The sequence below is a fragment of the Microtus ochrogaster genome, unplaced genomic scaffold (assembly GCF_000317375.1).
Source record: "Microtus ochrogaster isolate Prairie Vole_2 unplaced genomic scaffold, MicOch1.0 UNK3, whole genome shotgun sequence".
Taxonomy (NCBI): domain Eukaryota; kingdom Metazoa; phylum Chordata; class Mammalia; order Rodentia; family Cricetidae; genus Microtus; species Microtus ochrogaster.
In genome coordinates this window covers 18720205-18739648 of record NW_004949101.1, presented here as the reverse complement: position 1 = coordinate 18739648, position 19444 = coordinate 18720205, and the positions used below count along the sequence as shown (strand labels likewise).

The following is a 19444-nucleotide window of genomic DNA, read 5'->3' as shown; positions in this document are numbered from 1 at the left end:
GAGGAGAGGAGAGCAGAGGAGAGCAGAGGAGAGGAGAGCAGAGCAGAGGAGAAGAGAGCAGAGGAGAGGAGAGCAGAGCAGAGGAGAAGAGAGCAGAGGAGAGGAGAGCAGAGGAGAGGAGAGGAGAGAGAGTTGGTTGTGAGCCTAGTCTTTAAGGGCTGAGCCATCTCTTCAGTCCAAATATATTTTTAACTAATTTTTATATGTATAGGTGTTTTGTCAGTATGTGTGTCTGTGTTTCATGTGTGTGCCTAGTACCTGTGGGAGTCCAGAAGACGTTGGATCCCTTGGGACTGGACTTACAGGTGATTGTTAGCCACCATGTGGGTGCTGGGCCCTCTGCAAGAACAGTCAATGCTCTTAACTGTTGAGCCATCTCTCCAGCCTCCCTGAAAACAACAACAAAAATCTCCAGACCTTTAAAGCAGACACTTTGCTTTCTCCTTGCAGGCCGAAGCTTTTTACTTTGGAATTCTGCTATGCTGTTAGTATTAATAAAATCTCGTTGGAAGACAGCTCGACTCGGTGCCTTTCTCTGTCAGGTACCTTCTCCCTCAAACTTAGCACCTGGTGCTGAACCCTGGGTCTTGTTGAGAAGACTGCGCCATGGGTCCTTTGCCCTCGCTGCTGCTCTCTGCATCCAGCGAAACCCTACTGCTAGGGCAGGAGTTCTCCCTGGCTTGGGTCCCTCCCTTCCCTCTACCTGCTGAGTCTAGGAATGCCTTTTCTTACCCCCAGTGTACTGGCCACACTTCCGGAAGGGAAACTGAGGAATATGATGAGCTTGTCTCCCCCACTCCCTTTCATCCACACCAGCTCAATTCACCAACCAATCTCGCCTGCCTAACTAAAACTTCGCGCCTAAGCTACTCTCTCCATAACCTCAGAATCCTTTGTTCTTAGGGAGAGATGATACACTGTGTCCTTGAACTGAGGACCAGAATAGACTTTGCTTCCTTCAGCTGCTTTTGTGTCCGGTATCTTGTCACAGCCACGGGATCAATAAGGAACATTCCTAGGTTGGCCTCAAACTCACTCTGCCTCCCCGAGCACTGGGATTAAAGGCATGCGCCACCATTTCCTGGCTAGACTACAATTCTTAATGAACCAGTCCTTATGATTATGGCTGTGATAGTCAAACTTCTTTTAGAACACTAAAGTCCAGGCGGATAGGGTGGTGCTACACAATGAAGGCATGGCTGACATCATGCATTAGGAAACCTACTCTTAGGAACCATGGTTAACTGTAGGCAAGGAAAGCAGAAGAAACACGGTAATTTGGCAGGAGTTGCAATGACTCAGCTAAGGAACACGAAACCTAGTGTGGATGTACAGGACATATTTAAGAAAGTGTCTCTCTGCCAAACTGACTGAAACCAAATTAATAGATTTCATGGGCAGGTATGCTTACCTCTTCAAAACACTTCATTGAAAGGTGTGATGACTACGAACTTCTGTTTGACTGTAAAGCCCCTCAACACTCTTCTTGGTCTTAAATAAACCACAGGATCATCTTGAATTCCTTACAGTTCAAACCGGTCTTCAGAGAAGAGAAAAAATATCCATCCTATGTGCAGTGACAACACTCCTTCCCACAATTTACTACCTAAGGCTTTGTAAAAGACACGTGAAGGGCTGGAGAGATGCTCAGAGGTTAGGAGCATTGCCTGCCCTTCCAAAGGTCCTGAGTTCAATTCCCGGCAACCACATGGTGGCTCACAACCATCTGTAATGGGGTCTGGTGTCCTCTTCTGGCCTGCAGGCATATATATACACTGACAGAATAGTGTATAAATAATAAATAAATAAGTAAATAAATTTTAAAAAGACCCTTGGAAAGTGCCAGGTTCTCTAATTTTTGCTTTTTTCTTTTTTCAAGACAGGGTTTCTTTGTGTAACAGCCCTGCCTGTCCTGGAACTCGCTTTGCAGACCAAAGTGGCCTCAAATTCACAGAGATTACTGGCCTCTGCTTCTCGAGTGCTGGGATTAAAGGAGTGAGCCACCACCTTGAGGTCTCCTCTGTAATTTTTACCTAGTACCTTCTAGTGCACCTGTCGGGGAGCAATCAGCTCAGCAGGCAGCCACAGGGCACTGAGCTCACTCTCAGATAACCTCCTGAGCTTCCAGGGATCTATTCCGGTATCCTCCCTTCTTAAGCCTATCTGATCCTTGCTCCATAAGGATTTTTTGATTCAGTAGGCTTTCTTGATTCAGTAGGCTCCAATTACAACCAAAATAATCTTAGCTGGTGTTTTCAATAGGATTCTAGGTAGAGTCGCCAGAATGATGAACTCTGTGTATCAGAAGGGTGCTAAACGCAAGTCTCATGGCATTTGTCTAATATGCATTCCACTGTATAAAACACATATTTAGAATTGCATCTATATCTGGAAAATGTTATTGTGTGCTGTGTTCAAAACATCCTGAAACTCACACATTTATATTTTATACAACTATATAATCTGGCCACTGTTTATAAGCCAATGATAAAAATTTTTTTATTTTACATGCATTGGCGTTTTGCCTGCATGCTTTTCTATGTAAGGGTACTGAATGTGGAACTGGAGTTACAGACAGTTGTGAGCTACCATGTGGGTGCTGGGAATTGAACCCAGGTCAGACATAAATTTCATTTTCTTTTCTTCTGTAAGAGCAGCCAGTGTTCTTAATTGCTGAGCTATCACTCCAGGCTGAGAAAGATTCTTTAAAGAAACACTATTTGTGTGTTGTTTGCACACACTCACGGAGGTCAAAGAACAACTTTCTGAAGCTGGTTCCCTCTTTCTACCATGGAATGTGGGGGGCAAACTCGCACAGCAAGCACCTTTACCCGCTGAGCACTCACTGGCCCAAGGTAAATACTCTTACATTTCTAACAACACAAAGATTAAAAGCAGCAAGTATGAAAACACCATAGCAAGAGGTATTATATTATCCCACTTTATTTATAACAGAAATAATTAGAAACAAATATGCATCAGAAAATTGTTTTTAAAAAGATAACAGAAACACATTCTATGCTAAACCATAAAATGGAACTCTGAATTATTGTTAAAAAAACATTGTGCAGAGCCGGGCGGTGGTGGCGTACGCCTTTAATCCCAGCACTTGGGAGTCAGAGGCAGGCGGATCTCTGTGAGTTTGAGACCAGCCTGGTCTACAAGAGCTAGTTCCAGGACAGGCTCCAAAACCACAGAGAAACCCTGTCTCAAAAAACAAAAACAAAAAAACAAAAAAACCACATTGTGCAAAGTATTGAATGACACGTAGAGATGTAACTTATTTTATCACCTACTGTCCCCTGGCATTCTCCACCGTCATCCTCCCTATACTTCCCATCCTCACTTCTCCCATCCTCTGCCTAGCTTGTTCTCGGCAGTCTCGACCGGGACCTAGCTCAGCACAGCATCCACCGCAGCCAGCATGCACGTGCTCCTCTCGTCTTCCCAGTGCAGAGCCACCCTTCACTTGAGCACTAGATCTGGGAGCTCCACACGATCACAACCACACAGGAAGATGCGTTAACTGAGGGACCTTCGAACTATTCCAAATGGCCAGTCTTCAAAAGTCCTGAACAGGAATAGATTTGTCCTCTATAGAAGCTGCAAAAGAGAATAAACACATCAGCTTGAGAAAATTACCAACTTAATCACCCCCTACACTCACTCACCTCTCTAAAAAACCATCCATGCAGCAAAAGAAAACATAAAATCCAAAATGCGTTAGATATTCTTCTTGGGGAAAATGGGGGGAATACCCTGAGTTTAAATGTAAAATCTAAGGCTAGAACCGAACCAAAATCCAGAAAAACAGAAAAAGAAAAAAACAAAATCACATTAAAAAACAAAACAAAAACCCAAACCAAGCCAAAAAGATAATAAAAAAATAAATAAATAAACCCAACTATATTGGCCTCTAATCCTAGCACTTAGGAAGCAGAGGTAAGTGAATCTGTGAGTTCTAGAGACACAGAAAACTCTAGGACATCCAGGACTACATAGAAAGACTCTGTCAAAAACAAAAACAACAACAAAAACCCTATTAACAACAATAGAGTTGAATGGAAATGTAAGAACTCATTTATGATTACATAAAAAATTTTACAATGGCTTTTTCCGCCATCTTCCCGCTACCATGGTGCACATGAACGTCCTGGCTGATGCTCTCAAGAGCATCAACAATGCTGAGAAGAGAGGCAAACGCAAGGTCCTCATCAGGCCCTGCTCCAAAGTCATTGTTCAGTTCCTAACTGTGATGATGAGCACAGTTACATTGGTGAATTTGCAATCATTGATGACCACAGAGCTGGGAAGATCGTCATAAATCTCACAGACAGGTGGAGTGATAAGCCCTAGATTTGATGTGCAACTCAAAGACCTAGAAAAATGGCAGGACAACCTGCTCCCGTCCCATCAGTTTGGCTTCATTGTACTGTCCACCTCAGCTGGCATCATGGACCATGAAGAGGCAAGACGAAAACACACAGGAGGGAAAATCCTGGGATTCTTTTTCTAGAGATGTAAAACATAAATAAAAAGCCTTTATGGACTGTGAAAAAAAATTCACAATGAAGGCTGGAGGGGAGGGTTGGCTCAGTGGTGAAGAATACTTGTTCTTGACAGAGGGCTCAGGTTTGAGTCCCACCACCCACATAGCAGCTCACAGCCACACGTAACTCTAGTTTCAGAGGACCCAGCATCATCTTCTGACCTCTGCGGGCACCAGGCATGAGTGTGGTACAGACACACATTCAAGCAAAGCACACATACACATTAAAAACAACAACAAGGGAGCAGAGAAAAATGTATAGCTCAATAAAATCAAAGTCCACAAATATGAAGACAATACTGTTAAGTTGAAACTATATCCAAAGCAATCCTCACGTTCAACACAAAGAAGTTACAATTAAATATTTGAAAAAAGGGAAAAAGAAAGAAAAAGAAAAATGAAGAAAGAAGTTTCTTTTTTCTTTTCTTTTTTTTTTTTTTTGAGACAGGTTTCTCTTTGTAACCCCAGCTGTCCTGGAACTTGCTCAGTAGAGTTGGCTAGCCTTGAACTCACAGAGATCCACCTGCTTCTGCCTCCCAAGTGCTAGGATTAAAGGCATGAGTCACCACCACCTGGCAAAAGAAATTTTATTTATTTATTTATTTATTATGTATACAATATTGTCTGTGTGTATGTCTGCAGGCCAGAAGAGGACACCAGACCTCATTACAGATGGTTGTGAGACACCATGTGGTTGCTGGGAATTGAACTCAGGACCTTTGGAAGAACAGGCAGTGCTCTTAACCACTGAGCCATCTTTCCAGCCCAAGAAATTTTTTAAAAATTCATATATAGAATCCAAATCTAAAAGATCCTGAATAACCAAAACTTCAGGAAAAAAAATAACACATGGGCAAGACCCTACCTCAAAAAAAGCCGGGCAGTAGTGGCGCACATCTTTAATCCCAGCACTTGGGAGGCAGAGGCAGGCAGATCTCTGTGAGTTCAAGGCCAGCATGGTCCACAGAGTTAGTTCCAGGACAGCCAAGGCTGTTACATAGAGAAACCCTGTCTTGAAAAACCAAAACCAAAACAAAAGCCTACAGAATGGGAAACTTGACACTCTTCACAGAGGAAGGTGAAGGTCATGTAAAAGCAAAGCCAAAGGACAAACAGAAACCCTGGGCCAGTAAACCGAAGACGCTACATGCCATGCAGATCAGCTACAGGGCACCATCTTCATATCCACTAGGATAGGGAAAAATTAAAACACAAAGTATTAACAAATGTGGAAAAGAAATAATTCTATGGCTTATAGGAATGTAAACTGTTACATAACACATTAGAAAAACTATGTTACCTTAAACCAATCCATTAAATTCTACTCCTTGGCATAGACCCAAGTAACTGTTGCAATTTATAGCAAGAGATATTTATAAAGAGTTACTGGAACAATGTGCCCTCAGAAAACTGAAAATCATCTAAATCTCCAACAATGATATCCAATCATAACCAAGTCATAGAATAAAATGCCAGGTGTGGTAGCTCATCTTTATGCTGGCACTCGGAAGGTAGAGGCACGTAGATATAGCCAGGGCTACATAGAGAGACCCTATCTCAAATATCAGACAGACAGACAGAACTCAAGAGGAGAATTAAACACACACACACGGCAGACAAATACAGACAGAGGAGCAGGTATATACATATTTTTATTGAGGAAGGAAGGAAGGGAAAAATGCTTCCATTTGAAAAGACAGAAAAGCCTCTATTAAGGCTGCTATCCCAACTTCAAGAGATGATTGAATAAGAAAGACCATTAGCAGGTCACTTTTACCTCCTCAGTCTATTTACATGACTTCTTTTCAGAATTCAAAACCTAACAGAAAAAAAACATGATTTTAAAAAAATTCATTAATACATACTATGTATACTGTCCTATCTCATTCTTCTCCAATTGTTCTAATAGCATTCAACCTAACAACATGTGATATTACAAAAAGAAATAAGAAACTAATTTCACATAAATATCTGGTATGATTTCTAGCTCCACAGACACCATCCCTATTCTTGACATAGAGTGCCTACCAATGAGCACCCCTGACTTCCTCATATTGGCTTAGGCTCCAGGAGCTTTTGCCACAAGCGGTTTTTGCAGGATTTTTAAAATTTTCACATTTATTTAAATTTAATTTTGGAGACACTACCCTGACCTAATCTATAGAGAAGAATGTCAATGACCATAACTTCACAATAACCTTTTCTCAAAGACCAGGAATACCTGAAGACCAGTTATTGACGTAACTAACGTGTTTGTCAGCAATGACTCTCTGACTAAGCTGTACCTCTATTTCCTGTGCCCGTCTCGACTTAACAGCTATTTAAAGTTGCTAACTAGGGTAAAGAGACAGTGCGGTGAGTAAAAGGGGTTGCCGCCAAGTGCAACAACCTGACTTTGATCCTAGGGACCCACATGATAAAGAGAACCAACTCCTCAGAGTTTTTTCTGGCTGTCACAAGTCTGTACACACATAGTAAATAATAGAAATTGTAACTCGCTAACAATATTGACTAACAACATTCTAATTAATTCTATCTATCAATGAATATCAATCTTCCTTTCAGAGACAATGATAAGATTAAAAAAAAATTTCCAAACCTAAGTAAACTTAGATTATCATATACTAGCCCATGAAGCTCTCTCTTTTTTCAAATGTCACCCTTGGTACAAACATATTGTTTTTAAAAAGAAAAACGAGACCACCACCACACTTACTCTAGCCAACAGTTCCTGTGTTTCTGCAGTCAGCGGGGCATGAGAAAAATTACAGTGATCGCCCTGATAGCATTTTGTTCCTGTGTGATAAAACTTGCAAGGATATTCATGTAGCACAGTGTTAAGGGAAAGAACAATTTGAACCCAACTGAAAGACTTCATTGTTAATTAATAAAGGTTTTCCCTCTAAAATCTTTTCTACCAGTTCAATCACTGAGTTTTCTATTCAAAATGTGAGAAAACGAAAGGTCTCATTTTAGAAAGACAGCTTCTTCTCCCTCATATATTCTCATAATGTACCACAGGTCAGTTTCATTCACAGATGAAAGAAATGTGTCTTAATTACCTTGAAAGATGTGGTTATTTTAAAAGGTTCTTTGAGGATGGGATAAATTAAAGTCAGTGACTACAGTATGTTTTACAAATCTGGATCTTTTATGTATTAGGTTTGTTAAAGTAGAACCGACTTATATAACATTATTAAATAGAAAATATCAAGTTAAAATCTAAGACTTTTTTTTCTTTTTCTTTGGTTTTTTAAGACAGGGTTTCTCTGTGTAACAGCCCTGGCTGTCCTGGAACTCACTTTGTAGACCAGGCTGGCCTCAAACTCAGAGCTCTGCCTGCCACTGCCTCCTGAGTGTTAAGATTAAAGGCGTGCGCCACCATCACCCAGAAGAATCTGAGACTTCAATGGTGTATGACTATAAAGAAACAACTTTTGTGTGGTCAATGGTGCTATTATTACCTTAAATGTTTGAGTTTCATGCTTTTTGACAAGTCTGCGCCATTAGAACCAAGGCTCCCCTTCAAATTCAGGGAACCTCCATAAAATATTTCTTTTTCTATACAAATAGACTCAATTAGACACAACCACAACAGAAACTGACATCTTCCTGGGCCTGACTAGGTCTCATGAGCCTTCCACCACCCAGGCTGAGCAGAATGGACCTACATTTAGGAGACTTTCTGAAGGGTCCCTTTCTTTCTTATGCAAATATGTATACAATACAATCACTTTGATATCTACTTGGGCTTAGGTAGAGCACTTTGCTATAACCAAAGCTGTGGTTTATTACAAAGTCTACATCTTTAAAAGTTCATACTATACAAAGAATGAAGGGACTCTTGTGATAAAGGATATTATGCAAATACAGGCAGTTTTCGCCTTTGGTGCAATACCCTTGTACGTAAAACTTACACATCTCCTTCTTCTTCTCTATCTCCGCATCATGATCAAACTTACACTGGTCTCCCTGGGTGTAAGAATAGCACAGGTCATGTCTCACAGTCAGACCTTTGCAACTCAACTCCCACTTAACTTCAAATGAGCGAGTCCAGAAAGAGTCCAAACAAGCTCGTGTTAGCGATAACTTAGCTTGTTACATCACTTAGCTTGCTGAACTTTATAAAAATTCTTGAACATTTTGAATATAAAGCGTATTTAATAAATTACCTTTTAAAGCATAAAAGTGGCACATCACTAATTTTCTAATTAAATTGTTTCCAAGAGCGAATGGTTTTTAAAACTTTACAGATATGTTTTTGAAAGACTCAGAGACAGCAGTTCTTGTAGATTTCTGCCATAAGCATGCTGTAGTGTATTTTGCTTACACATTCTCATACCTTAATGCATTTCCTTTCAAGAAAGTATTTGCACACTTGCTTCCCCTTACGTTCCACTGTGTGCTGATTGATGAAGCCTTGACTCATCCTGACACGCGGCTGCTTCTCTTCAAGCTCACCAGCCTTTAATGCAATAAATACATAAACAGAAAAAAAGAAAATTAAGTATTTCATTCTGTTTTACAAAATTGTTTTAATCTACTTTTAATATGTTAGAACGTGTCTCTTCTAGTTGGGCATGTTGACATAACATGTCTTCTCAGCATTCCAAGGCTGAAGCAGGGCTACAAGTTCAAGGCCAGCCTGACCTATACAGCAAGACCCTGGCTCAAAAAGGGTCTCTATTAAAAGAGCTTTCAAAGATGGACTTTAGTAAATCAGTTTATAAAATGAGTGCTCATCATTTTCAACAGCATTCAACCACTGAATACTAGTGTTTGTAAAATTTGAGGATTTTATGTACTTTGTCCTTATTTTATAAAAATGAATAAAAAAATAAGAAAGTATAGTATATTGTTTGTAATAAAAAGAGGTCTACAACAGAAGGCTTTAGGATCACAGATAACAAAGCTGGGACTCCATTAACAGAAAGCAGTGAAAAATCCCTAGTTCCAACTACAGTTTTACAGATTAATATCTAAAAAAGAAATGAGAACCCTAAAACCCATTTTAGCTCTTTAGAAACAAAACTATTTTTAATGTCTTACCTTGTGACAGAGCTTATCGCTTCTGTATGCCTAAGTCATAAATACAGATTTAGGAATATGGTGTGTGCAGTTAAGAACTAACCCATTTCCTAAATGACCAGCTTTGCAAGAATATCAAGTTATTGATTTATTAAGACCATAAAAATTATAAGTGTATCTCAGTTCAAATCTTTGGTTTTAGATAATTATGCTATGAGAGTCTAACATATGTTTAGAACTTGTTCTTGGTGTAGAAGGGCTGCAGTTGTGGGGGAAGAATCATCTGAGTCAATGTTACAACACAGAGACAGGGAAGAAACAAAGTTCAGCCCTGGCTTGGCCTGTGTGGAACAGGCAGTGACCTGAACTCTGACTTCACATTTCTCGTTAGCAAAATATGGAAAGAGAGACAGTTTTTATATAAGTCGATTTCAATCTTTAACATTTGGTATTCCTCCCTTGTTCTGACATGGGATCTCACTGTTTGCTACCCAGGATAGTCCTCAACCCCTCCTACCACTCCTACGCAGCTGGACAACACAAGGCACCCACAACCATGCTTAGCTAATACTTTGATATTTCTAATATTTTAACCTCCCCAAACTCTTGACCCCGTGACTAAGCTGAATAAAAAGCTTGTCACTCGGTTTAAAAGTCTTCAGAGGAGTCTAGAGAGGTGATTTACTATCCTATGCTGAGTACAGATGCAAATCAAGGAAGAACATTTACAAAGCAACGTCAAAGCACCAGGTGCAGGACTGGCAGCTTTGGTAAGACCGATGTTCAGAAATAGCTGTTTTTAATTTCCAGAAGGATCAACCCAAAGGCTACGGGACTGCAGTATATCAGCTACACAGGACTGGGCGGCCTTTCAACTGTCTCCAAAGCTATTTCCTTCTGCCTCCCAGTTTTCTACAGTTAGCAATGGTCTAACACTCAGAGACCCCTGAGGCTGAAGACGTGCTGGCAGCCAGTGCCGAGAGAGAAGGAAGCAGTAATTAGGAAGGAAGACCACAGAGTCAACAGCAGGTAAAGGTTTCCGTATACCCTGGTTCGCAGGGCGTTCCTGCCTCCCCACATCACCGAGCACTTCCTGAAACTGAAGTGAAAGGTAAGAACCTGGAAGCACATAGGCATCCTCCTAAAAGCACAACTCTTGTACCTTTTCTTGGGAGCCACAGTTCTTCAGCGAGACACTTGACCCTTTGTTTCCAGTGCCGGGCCACTTGCGCTTCATTTTCTTCTGTTTAACTTTCTTGTGACCAGCTTTAGATTTCTTATTTTTTTGTTTGGCAGCTAAAAACAAAAAGTTCATTTTTTTTAAAATAGCATAAAGGTATGATGTCAGCTTAACCTTTAGAAATTGGCCTTATAATTCAGGGAAACTGCACCTCAGTGAGGGAAAGCTGACCGGACAGTGATGGGACTCTAACCAGAAGCAAACAAAGGCTTCTAACACCCTAACTTTAAATGCACTGTTATTGAAAAGAAGGGACAGGCGGGAGGGAAAAACAAGATGATGAATTAAGTCAATCTTGCACACCACAGGCCAGAACATTTTGAAGGCGTCAACAATTGACTGATCCAATTAGAATTGCCACAGCATCTGTAGAAAAGAACTAGAGGCTTAGAATTATCACATATATTACAGATTTTCTCTTGAAAATATGTCTTAAAGAAGAGGATGGTAGTCCATACTTGCATGCTGGCTAGTTTTCTGTCTACTTGACACAAACTAGAATTATCTGGGAAGAGGCACCTCAAACAGGTATGTAGGGCATGTTGTTGTTGATAACTGATGTGAGGGCCCAGCTCTCTGTGAGTGGTGCCACCCTGGACAGGTGGGCCTGGGTGGTATAAGAAAACGGGCTGAACAAGCCGGTAAACAGCCTTCCTTCCTCTAGGTCCCTGCTGTGTCTTCTTTCAGTAATGGACTGTTTGTTACCTGAGGTATAACATGAAATAAATAAACCCTTTCCTCCTCAGGGTGCTATCACGGTGTTTATCATAGCAATATACAACAAACGAGAACAACTGCAAGCCCAGCACTGAAGACAATGGGGTCGGAGGATCAGGAGTTCAAGGCTATCTTCAGCTACATAGCAAGGTTCAGACTACCTGGACTACATGAGATCCCATCTCAAAATATTTCACACGCGCGCACACACACACGCACGTGTGTGCACCAAAAAAGAAAACCATATACACTAAATTTACTGATAGCTGTATCTTGAATAGAAGAAACACTTGGAGGAAAGCACAGTAAATGGAAAGCATTAAGAATTTCATTTATGCTGGGCAGTTGTGGCGCACACCTTTAATCCCAATGCTTAGGAGGCAGAGGTGTAAGAGTCTCAGAGTTCAAGGGCAGCCTGATCTTATAAAGCAAGTTCCAAGGCAGCCAGGGCTACAATCAGCCAGGGCTACACAGAGAAACATTGTCTCAAAACAAACAAACAAACAAACAAAACAAAAAAAAACATTTACAAACTGTCATGTGCCCTCATATCTATGGCCAAATCACATTTTTGTAATTTAAAATAATACATATCAATTTAAAAAATAAAAATGAAAGAAATGCATTTTTATGCTGGGATATAGTTCTGTAGCAGAATGTCTCCTTAATACACATATGAGTCCTGGGTGATCAGTCCCCAGCATTTAAAAAAAAGTGGACACAAACATACACAATCACCCAGTCAGTCAATTCTTTAAACAAGGGTCATACATGCAGAAGCCAGGGATTCAGACTTCTTCTGAGAGAGACACAGCCTTTGATAACTCACTAGCAGCCCAGTGTCTCCTACAAACTGAGAGCTACCAAAAAACCAAGTCTCAGGTTATGTCTCACATCAACATCTTGCATCGAGCACAAAAAGCAACCAAAGTAACGTTGTCTTGTAAGATAAAGTACAGGTGAGAAAACGCTTGTTCAAATACAGACAACCAGGACAAAGTGCTTACTCTGCTGGGTGCCTGCTGCTCCCTCTTTTTTCACAGATTCTCCAGGCAGTAGTGAGAGTTGAGCAGCATTTGCCATTTCCTTGGCTTGGATGTACTGTTGAAGCTCTTTGTCAAAATTATCTTCTGGTTCCGGAGTGCAGGTCTCACCGTCACTGTATGGGTCATAGTCCTTACTTCTTGATTTTTTACATGGCAAACCCTTTGGTGATACTGTAGAGTTTCCCAGGTGCTTAAACTAAAGATGAAAAGATGATTCATTTATCTATTCTTTATCAATAAAAACTCGGGAGTCAGGTATTGGGTAAGAACCTGAATGACCAGAGAAGCAGCAGCGAAGTGACCAGTGACTTCTTATCTCTTTCATTCCTCCATCCAAAAGGGTTAAGATCCTCTCTAAGCCCCACCCTACTACTTCCTATGTCTATCTGTCTGCAATACTCCAAAACCTCTATGGTTAATTTTGGTCAGCCAGTATCTAGCTCTGCCCTCTGATTCAAAACAAACTTTCTTGGGAGCATCATAATGTATCAAAATATCACACAATAAAAATTGAAATTTTTGGCTTAAGATTCAAAGCAAGCTTTATATACATATATAAGACTAGCAATTAATTGACCATTACTGCATTTGTATGAGGGATACATGAGTCATCCTTGTGCCTTATGTGTTGCGTTTTATATAGCATTTTCTACACTTTTTTTTATAAATGTAGTCATTTTTTGAATGACTATTATTTATTTATTTAATTATATAGACAGTGTTCTGCCTGGATGTATGTCTGCATGCCAGAAGAGGGCACCAGATCTTATTACAGATGGCTGTGAACCACCACGTGGGTGCTGGGAATTGAACTCAGGACCTCTGGAAGAACAGCCAGTGCTCTTAACCTCTGAGCCATCTCTCCAACCCCTCTACACTCTTTTTTTTTAAACACCTGAAAATTTTGCAGAATTAAAAATGGGCTGTAGAAATGGCTCAGTGGTTAGGAGCATACAGCACTCTTCCCGAGGACCCAAGATTCGTTCCCTCACCATGTCCAGCGGCTTACACCTGTTAACTCCAGCTCTAAAGGAATCTGATACTTCCAGTCTTGAAGAATGCTAGCTTGTATGTGCACACACACATACACACACACACACACACCAAACAAACAAACACCACAAGGAAGACCAGGGAGATGGCACAGACAGTAAAGTTCCTGCTATCAGGCGTGAGAACTCAAGTTCAGATCCCTAGCACCCACGTAAAAGCTGGTCTGGTGGCCTCATGTGTAACCTTAGGATACAGTGAGCGCCAGGTGAATGGAGACAGACTGGATAGCCAACCCAACTGCATCAATGAACTCAAGGCTCAGAGAGAAATCCATCTCAAAAATAAAGTAGAGAATAATGGAGAAATGCATCCAATGTCAACCTCTCGCCTCTACATGTAGTCACATACATGTACACACACAGACAGACACACACAGACAGTTCCACACAATATGCTTAGAAAAAAAATCAAGACAAAGACTGTATAGTGTTCTAAGGATTCAAATTTCCCTCTAAAGAATCCATAAATTTCACATATTACCAATGAAAACCCCACCCAAGACTTTCTGTGGTACCCAACAAACTGATTTTAAATTTATATAGGTAGGCCTATGCTAAGAATAGCCACGCCAGGTGTGGTGTGGTGCACACCTTCAGTCCTACCACTGGAGAGGTAGAGGCAGGTAGATTAGATGGCAGAATTTGAGGCCAGCCTGGTCTACAGAGTGAATTCAAGGACAGCTAAAGACTACACAGAGAAACCACATCTTGAAAAACAAACAACAAAAAGAAAAAAGAAAAAGAAAAACAAACAACAGCACAAAAAGATAGCCAAGACACTTCAAAGAAGAAAAAAACCACAAAGGTTCCAAGACTTGCTTATATAGCACCAAATCATTTTAAAACCGTACTAATTAACTCTTTGAGTAGTGGGGAAGGAACAGGAAGTTCAGAGGACAAGAACAGACGGCTGAGAAGACTGATTGCGAATACCTGACTTTAACAAAAGTGGCAATGTAAAACCATGGGGACAAGACAGCCCCTTACTGAAAACGCAATGGCCCAGAAACAATTAGGTATAATAATAACAAAATAAAGAAACGGGTTGCCTGCACCCCAAGGTGATTATAAATTTCAATGTGAAAGGCGAAACAAAGCTTTAGAAGATAATTCAAGAAAATAAGCTTATCGGTGCACAAAGGACTGGGTATACAAGAACATACTCTTAAAATCAACTATCTCAAAGGTGTGACATTTACAAGAAATATCACTGGAGAGAAAGAAAACTAAAATGAGCAGGTATCTGCAACACATAAGGCACAAGGATGACCAAAAAGTGCATAGAACTCTAAGTCAAGAAAACAACAACACATAGTGAAGGTAAGGGGGACAGAGACCAAGCTCGAGGACACAGGAAACTCACACAGGGCGAGACTGGAAATGCAGCTGCAAACAGAACAAGACTGGATGTCATGGCGTTCGCAGGCGGGGCCAGCCTCTCTCATTTGTAGTGCTGGAATAAAAACTGAACAACCACTTTGTAACACAGTCAAGTATCAATACAAGGGCAACACTGCTCATACGTGAGGCTCCAGCAGCATCTCTCCCAGGACAGTGCAGAGTGCAGGTGCACGATACAGGTACAAGAATGCCAGCACCCTACTAAGGAAAGCAAGACCAGCGTCACCTCTAACAGCCTGTCCTATGGACCACTGTGCTGCGAGAACAGTGAACAAGCACACACTCGATTTATGAATTTAAACTGTAAGCTCAGGGATGACTACATAAGCAGTAAAACAGGGAAAAACACGGAAGCGATCTGTGCACAAGTTAGAACTGGTCATTTCAGGAGCCAGCACGGAGGAGGGAGGCAACAATGCTTTTTCTAGACCTGCAGTGCTTACCTGGGTACCCCTACTAAGTTAGCCATAACCCTACATATATTTGTGTTAGTGACTGAAAAGCCTGGGCTGAACGAACTCTGCTTGGGGATAACCTGGGTGTTCACCTTTTCCTATAACTTATTTAGAAATAAAGACACAGTGTGCTATCGCCTGTCTACTCTCTTAGAGAAGGAGTACACAGATTATGAACTGTGGGCATGGAGTGAGGCCTGTATCACTGCCCTGTGGGATAGTAAAACTGCAGATTCTGGACATCGGCCTCGGTCTTTATCCATGGTAGCTACACAGGCAAGACAGTATTTCTGAGGGAGGGGCTCAAACCCTTCCCCAGGAGATGAAGGTGCTGTGCTAGTTGTAGCATCTCTCCTGCATATTTTTATAAAGCCCATTTATGCCTTACATTGTCAATATGAATATATTTTTATGTAATGTGTTAACATTTACTGCCTCCCCCATAAAAAACTCCAACAGGAGAGGAGCAGATACTGGCTTTGTGATGGACTGAACTTGAGTCTCCCCCAACTCTAAATTCTTATGTGTAAGTCTTGATCTTCAATTTTGCACAATGGGGCCTATTTGGAAATCAGGCCATTGTAGGAGATCAGGAGGCTTCTTACAGTCATGGAAAACCAAAATGCACCAGAGGGGTCTGGAACAGACTTCTCCTTAGACACCCCAGAAAGAATAACCCTGCTAACACCTTTGCTCCCAGGTTTAATTCTAGCCCCTCAACAGGATAACGCATATGTGTTGTTCATGTTGCCATGTTTGAATCCTGTTACATACTAATCTGGATTTTAAGTCAGTAATTAGTAAGGCTGGTTAAGTACAGACCTGTAGATTTTTACATCTAATTTGATAGGAAAGAAGCTTTTCAAAAAACAGTTTACAGTTCATTTCAGAAATGAGGAAATCAATCTTGTTATAACACAGACACATTCCCCATCCGATCATGATAGGAGTTCATGCTAAAAGGCAAGAAAGTTACTGAAAGATGATTCTGAGTTTCCTTGACCTAAGTTAACAGGGCCCCAAATGCTAAATACAATGAGACAAACAGGATCCTTCAGGCTCTCACATCCATCCAGAGCTGTCTGTCCAACAAGTCAGGTGAACCTTACTTTCTTGGGAATCTGTTCACTGTTTCGCTTTGCTTTCCATTTTACTTTCTCTGTCTGTGTTTCAACTTCAGCACCATCTACTTCATCAGTTCTGCAGCAAAACAGCAAATAACACAAAAGAGTTTATCGCACAGCATTAAAACTCATGGCTTGGGTCTTAAGTTCCAAATTCAAAGTTTACTCCAAATACTCTATAACATTAATAAAAATAGCAGTGTAGGCCCAGGTATGGGTGGTGCAGTCCTTTAATCCCAGCACTCAGGAGGTAGAGGTGGGTGGATCTCTGTGAGTTTGAGGTCTAGACAGCAAGTTCTAGGCCAGACAGGGCTATACAGTGAGACCGTCTCAAAATAACCACAATGATGATGATGACAACTGGTAAATGGTAATATGTATATGATCAACCTATAGAACTGAAAGTTTATATTATATATCTTAGTGCTTAATTAGCATATACAGGCCGGGTGGTGGTGGCGCACACCTTTAATCCCAGCACTCGGGAGGCAGAGGCAGTCGGATCTCTGTGAGTTCGAGTCCAGCCTGGTCTACAAAGGGAGTTCCAGGACAGGCTCCAAAGCTACAGAGAAACCCTGTCTCGAAAAACCAAAAGAAAAAAAAGAATTAGCATATACGCCAGCCGGTGGCAGAGCACGCCTTTAATCCCAGCACTCAGGAGGCAGACGCAGGCGGATCTCTGTGAGTCTGAGGCCAGCCTTTTCTACAGAGAGTTCCTGGACAGCTAGAGCAGTTACACAGAGAAACCCTGTCTTAAAAAAACAAAAAAAGGTGGAAAAAAGAATTAGCATATATACAAATCACTATTCACCCATCATTCCTGTCATTCATTGCATGTTAATTATTCATCACATTCAGGCTGTGGGCTCAGACTACGAGGTATAACAAGTTGTCCCTGCCTCCTGAGAGCTTTTTATCTGCTTGCGAGAATAATATAGGCACATATATAAGGAACACTCAAGTTAGATTTGGGGTTTTCTAAACAGAAAAGATATGGAAGAACTAGCAAAGAGGAATGTCAAAGAGAGAGGTGTGTCAGGTACAATGCAGGATGCCTCTGGAGGTCAGGAGACTAACATCCAAATGCAAAGATGAACAACTCTTCTGACTCAGGCGTGAGCAACTCGCCATGCATAGACACTGTGTGAGTAATTACTGAGCATACTCTAGCACAGCAGTTCTCAACCAGGGTGTGTGTGTGTGTAACAACCTTTTCACACATAAGATAAGGGTACGCATATAAGACATCCTGCATATCAGATATTTACATTATGATGCATACCAGCAGCAAAATTACAGTTATAAAGCATCAACGAAGGTAATTTTCTGGTTCAGAGTCACCACAACATGAGGAAGGGTGGCAGTATCAGGAAGGCTGAGAAGCACTGCTCTAACAGAACTGAAAGTGAACCCGAGACGAAGGGATGGATAATATCAGAGCCTGGAGAACTGTCTTAAACCACAGCCTCTCAATCTCCACTTCACTGCTCCTTTAGGAGCCAGGATTCTCAGTCCTAGTTGTTGACCCACCCAGAAGCGCGAAAGCCAACTCTAGTAGTACTGAGTTGTCCCTGTTTGTTCCCCCCATTGCTGCTACTTTTTTTTTTTTTAAAGATAGGGCGTCTTTTGCTGTGAAGAGACACTATGACCATGACAACTCTTATAAAGGAAAACATTCGACTGGTACAGCTTACACTTCAGAAGTTCAGCCCATTGTCATCATGGCAGGACATGGCGGCGTGCAGGCACACACGGTGCTGGATGAGCGGAGAGTTCTACATCCTGATCCGCAGGCAACAGAAAGTGAGCTATGTCACGAGGTGACATAAGGAGCAAGGGAGTAAAGGAGCCCTCAAAGCCTACCCCCACAGTGACATACTTCCTCCAAAAAGGTCCTACCTACTTCAATAAAGCCATACCTCCTAATAGTGAACCTCCCTATGATCTTACGGGGGCAAATTATATTCAAATTACCAATCTCACTATGTAGACCAGGCTGGCCCCATCCATCTGCTCCTGCCTCCCCAGTACTGGGATTAAAGGTGTGACACCATGCCCAGTTGCTCCTCATCTTTGCAACTCTTACCAAAGTCATTCCTCACCTTTCTTTCCTACAGTTTCATCCTCCTGGAGTCTAATACCATCTCTATATAGCTGATTCCAATAGCCTAGCCTCCAACCTCCTGCCCTTAAGAACCAAACAGCCAACTTTCATTAAGGCTTTTCCTTAACTGGCTTCTTTATACTATCCACATTATCCTCATTATCCCAAATACCTAACTCCTCACCCAGTCTTCATTTACCCCAAGGCTTTCCTTATCATCTAAGGTACCATATATCTGCCATCCACTCGATAATACGCAATTCATGAGCATTAGTATTTTTCTGCATTTTATTCATTTATTGCTCTGTCACCATGCCCTAGAATGATGTGTCTTATGTAGCAGGAGTGCAATTAAAATTGTTTTAAATGAATGAGTATTCCCATCATGAGCAAAAGAATCAGAAACCTGAAGACTAACTCACTTCACACTCACACACACACACACACAGCAGGCTAGAAATGGCTCAGTAGTTAAGTACACTGGCTGCTCTTCCAAGGACCAACACGGTGGTTAACAAACATCAATACCACCTGTTCCAATGGTCTCTTCAGGCCTCCAAGGGCAAGGCACACATGTGGTACAGAAACATACATGCAGCTGGGCGACGGTGGCGCACGCCTTTAATCCCAGCATTCGGGAGGCAGAGGCAGGCGGATCTCTGTGAGTTCGAGGCCAGCCTGGTCTACAAGAGCTAGTTCCAGGACAGGCTCCAAAGCCACAGAGAAAC

General features: G+C 41.5%; 1 protein-coding gene and 1 pseudogene across 2 annotated transcripts in view; one reads left to right on the top strand and one right to left on the bottom strand.

Annotated features, from left to right (window-relative positions):
- Positions 1-2925: 2925 nt before the first annotated feature.
- Positions 2926-19444, bottom strand: part of Zc3h8 (zinc finger CCCH-type containing 8) — a 20215-nt gene continuing 3696 nt past the window's right edge. Inside the window, exons 2-10 of one of the 2 annotated variants that reach the window (XM_026788515.1) lie at positions 16598-16688; positions 12542-12776; positions 10740-10873; positions 8892-9014; positions 8410-8521; positions 7266-7375; positions 6327-6368; positions 3672-3675; positions 3592-3603 (exon numbers count right to left, since the gene is read on the bottom strand). In XM_026788515.1, the coding sequence (XP_026644316.1) occupies positions 6336-6368; positions 7266-7375; positions 8410-8521; positions 8892-9014; positions 10740-10873; positions 12542-12776; positions 16598-16688 (838 nt within the window). In that variant the 3' untranslated portion in view covers positions 3592-3603; positions 3672-3675; positions 6327-6335. Of the gene's footprint in view, positions 3604-3671; positions 3676-6326; positions 6369-7265; positions 7376-8409; positions 8522-8891; positions 9015-10739; positions 10874-12541; positions 12777-16597; positions 16689-19444 lie in introns of both variants that reach the window. The other variant, XM_005365652.3, reaches the window with a different exon arrangement.
- Positions 3994-4676, top strand: LOC101980091 (annotated as a pseudogene).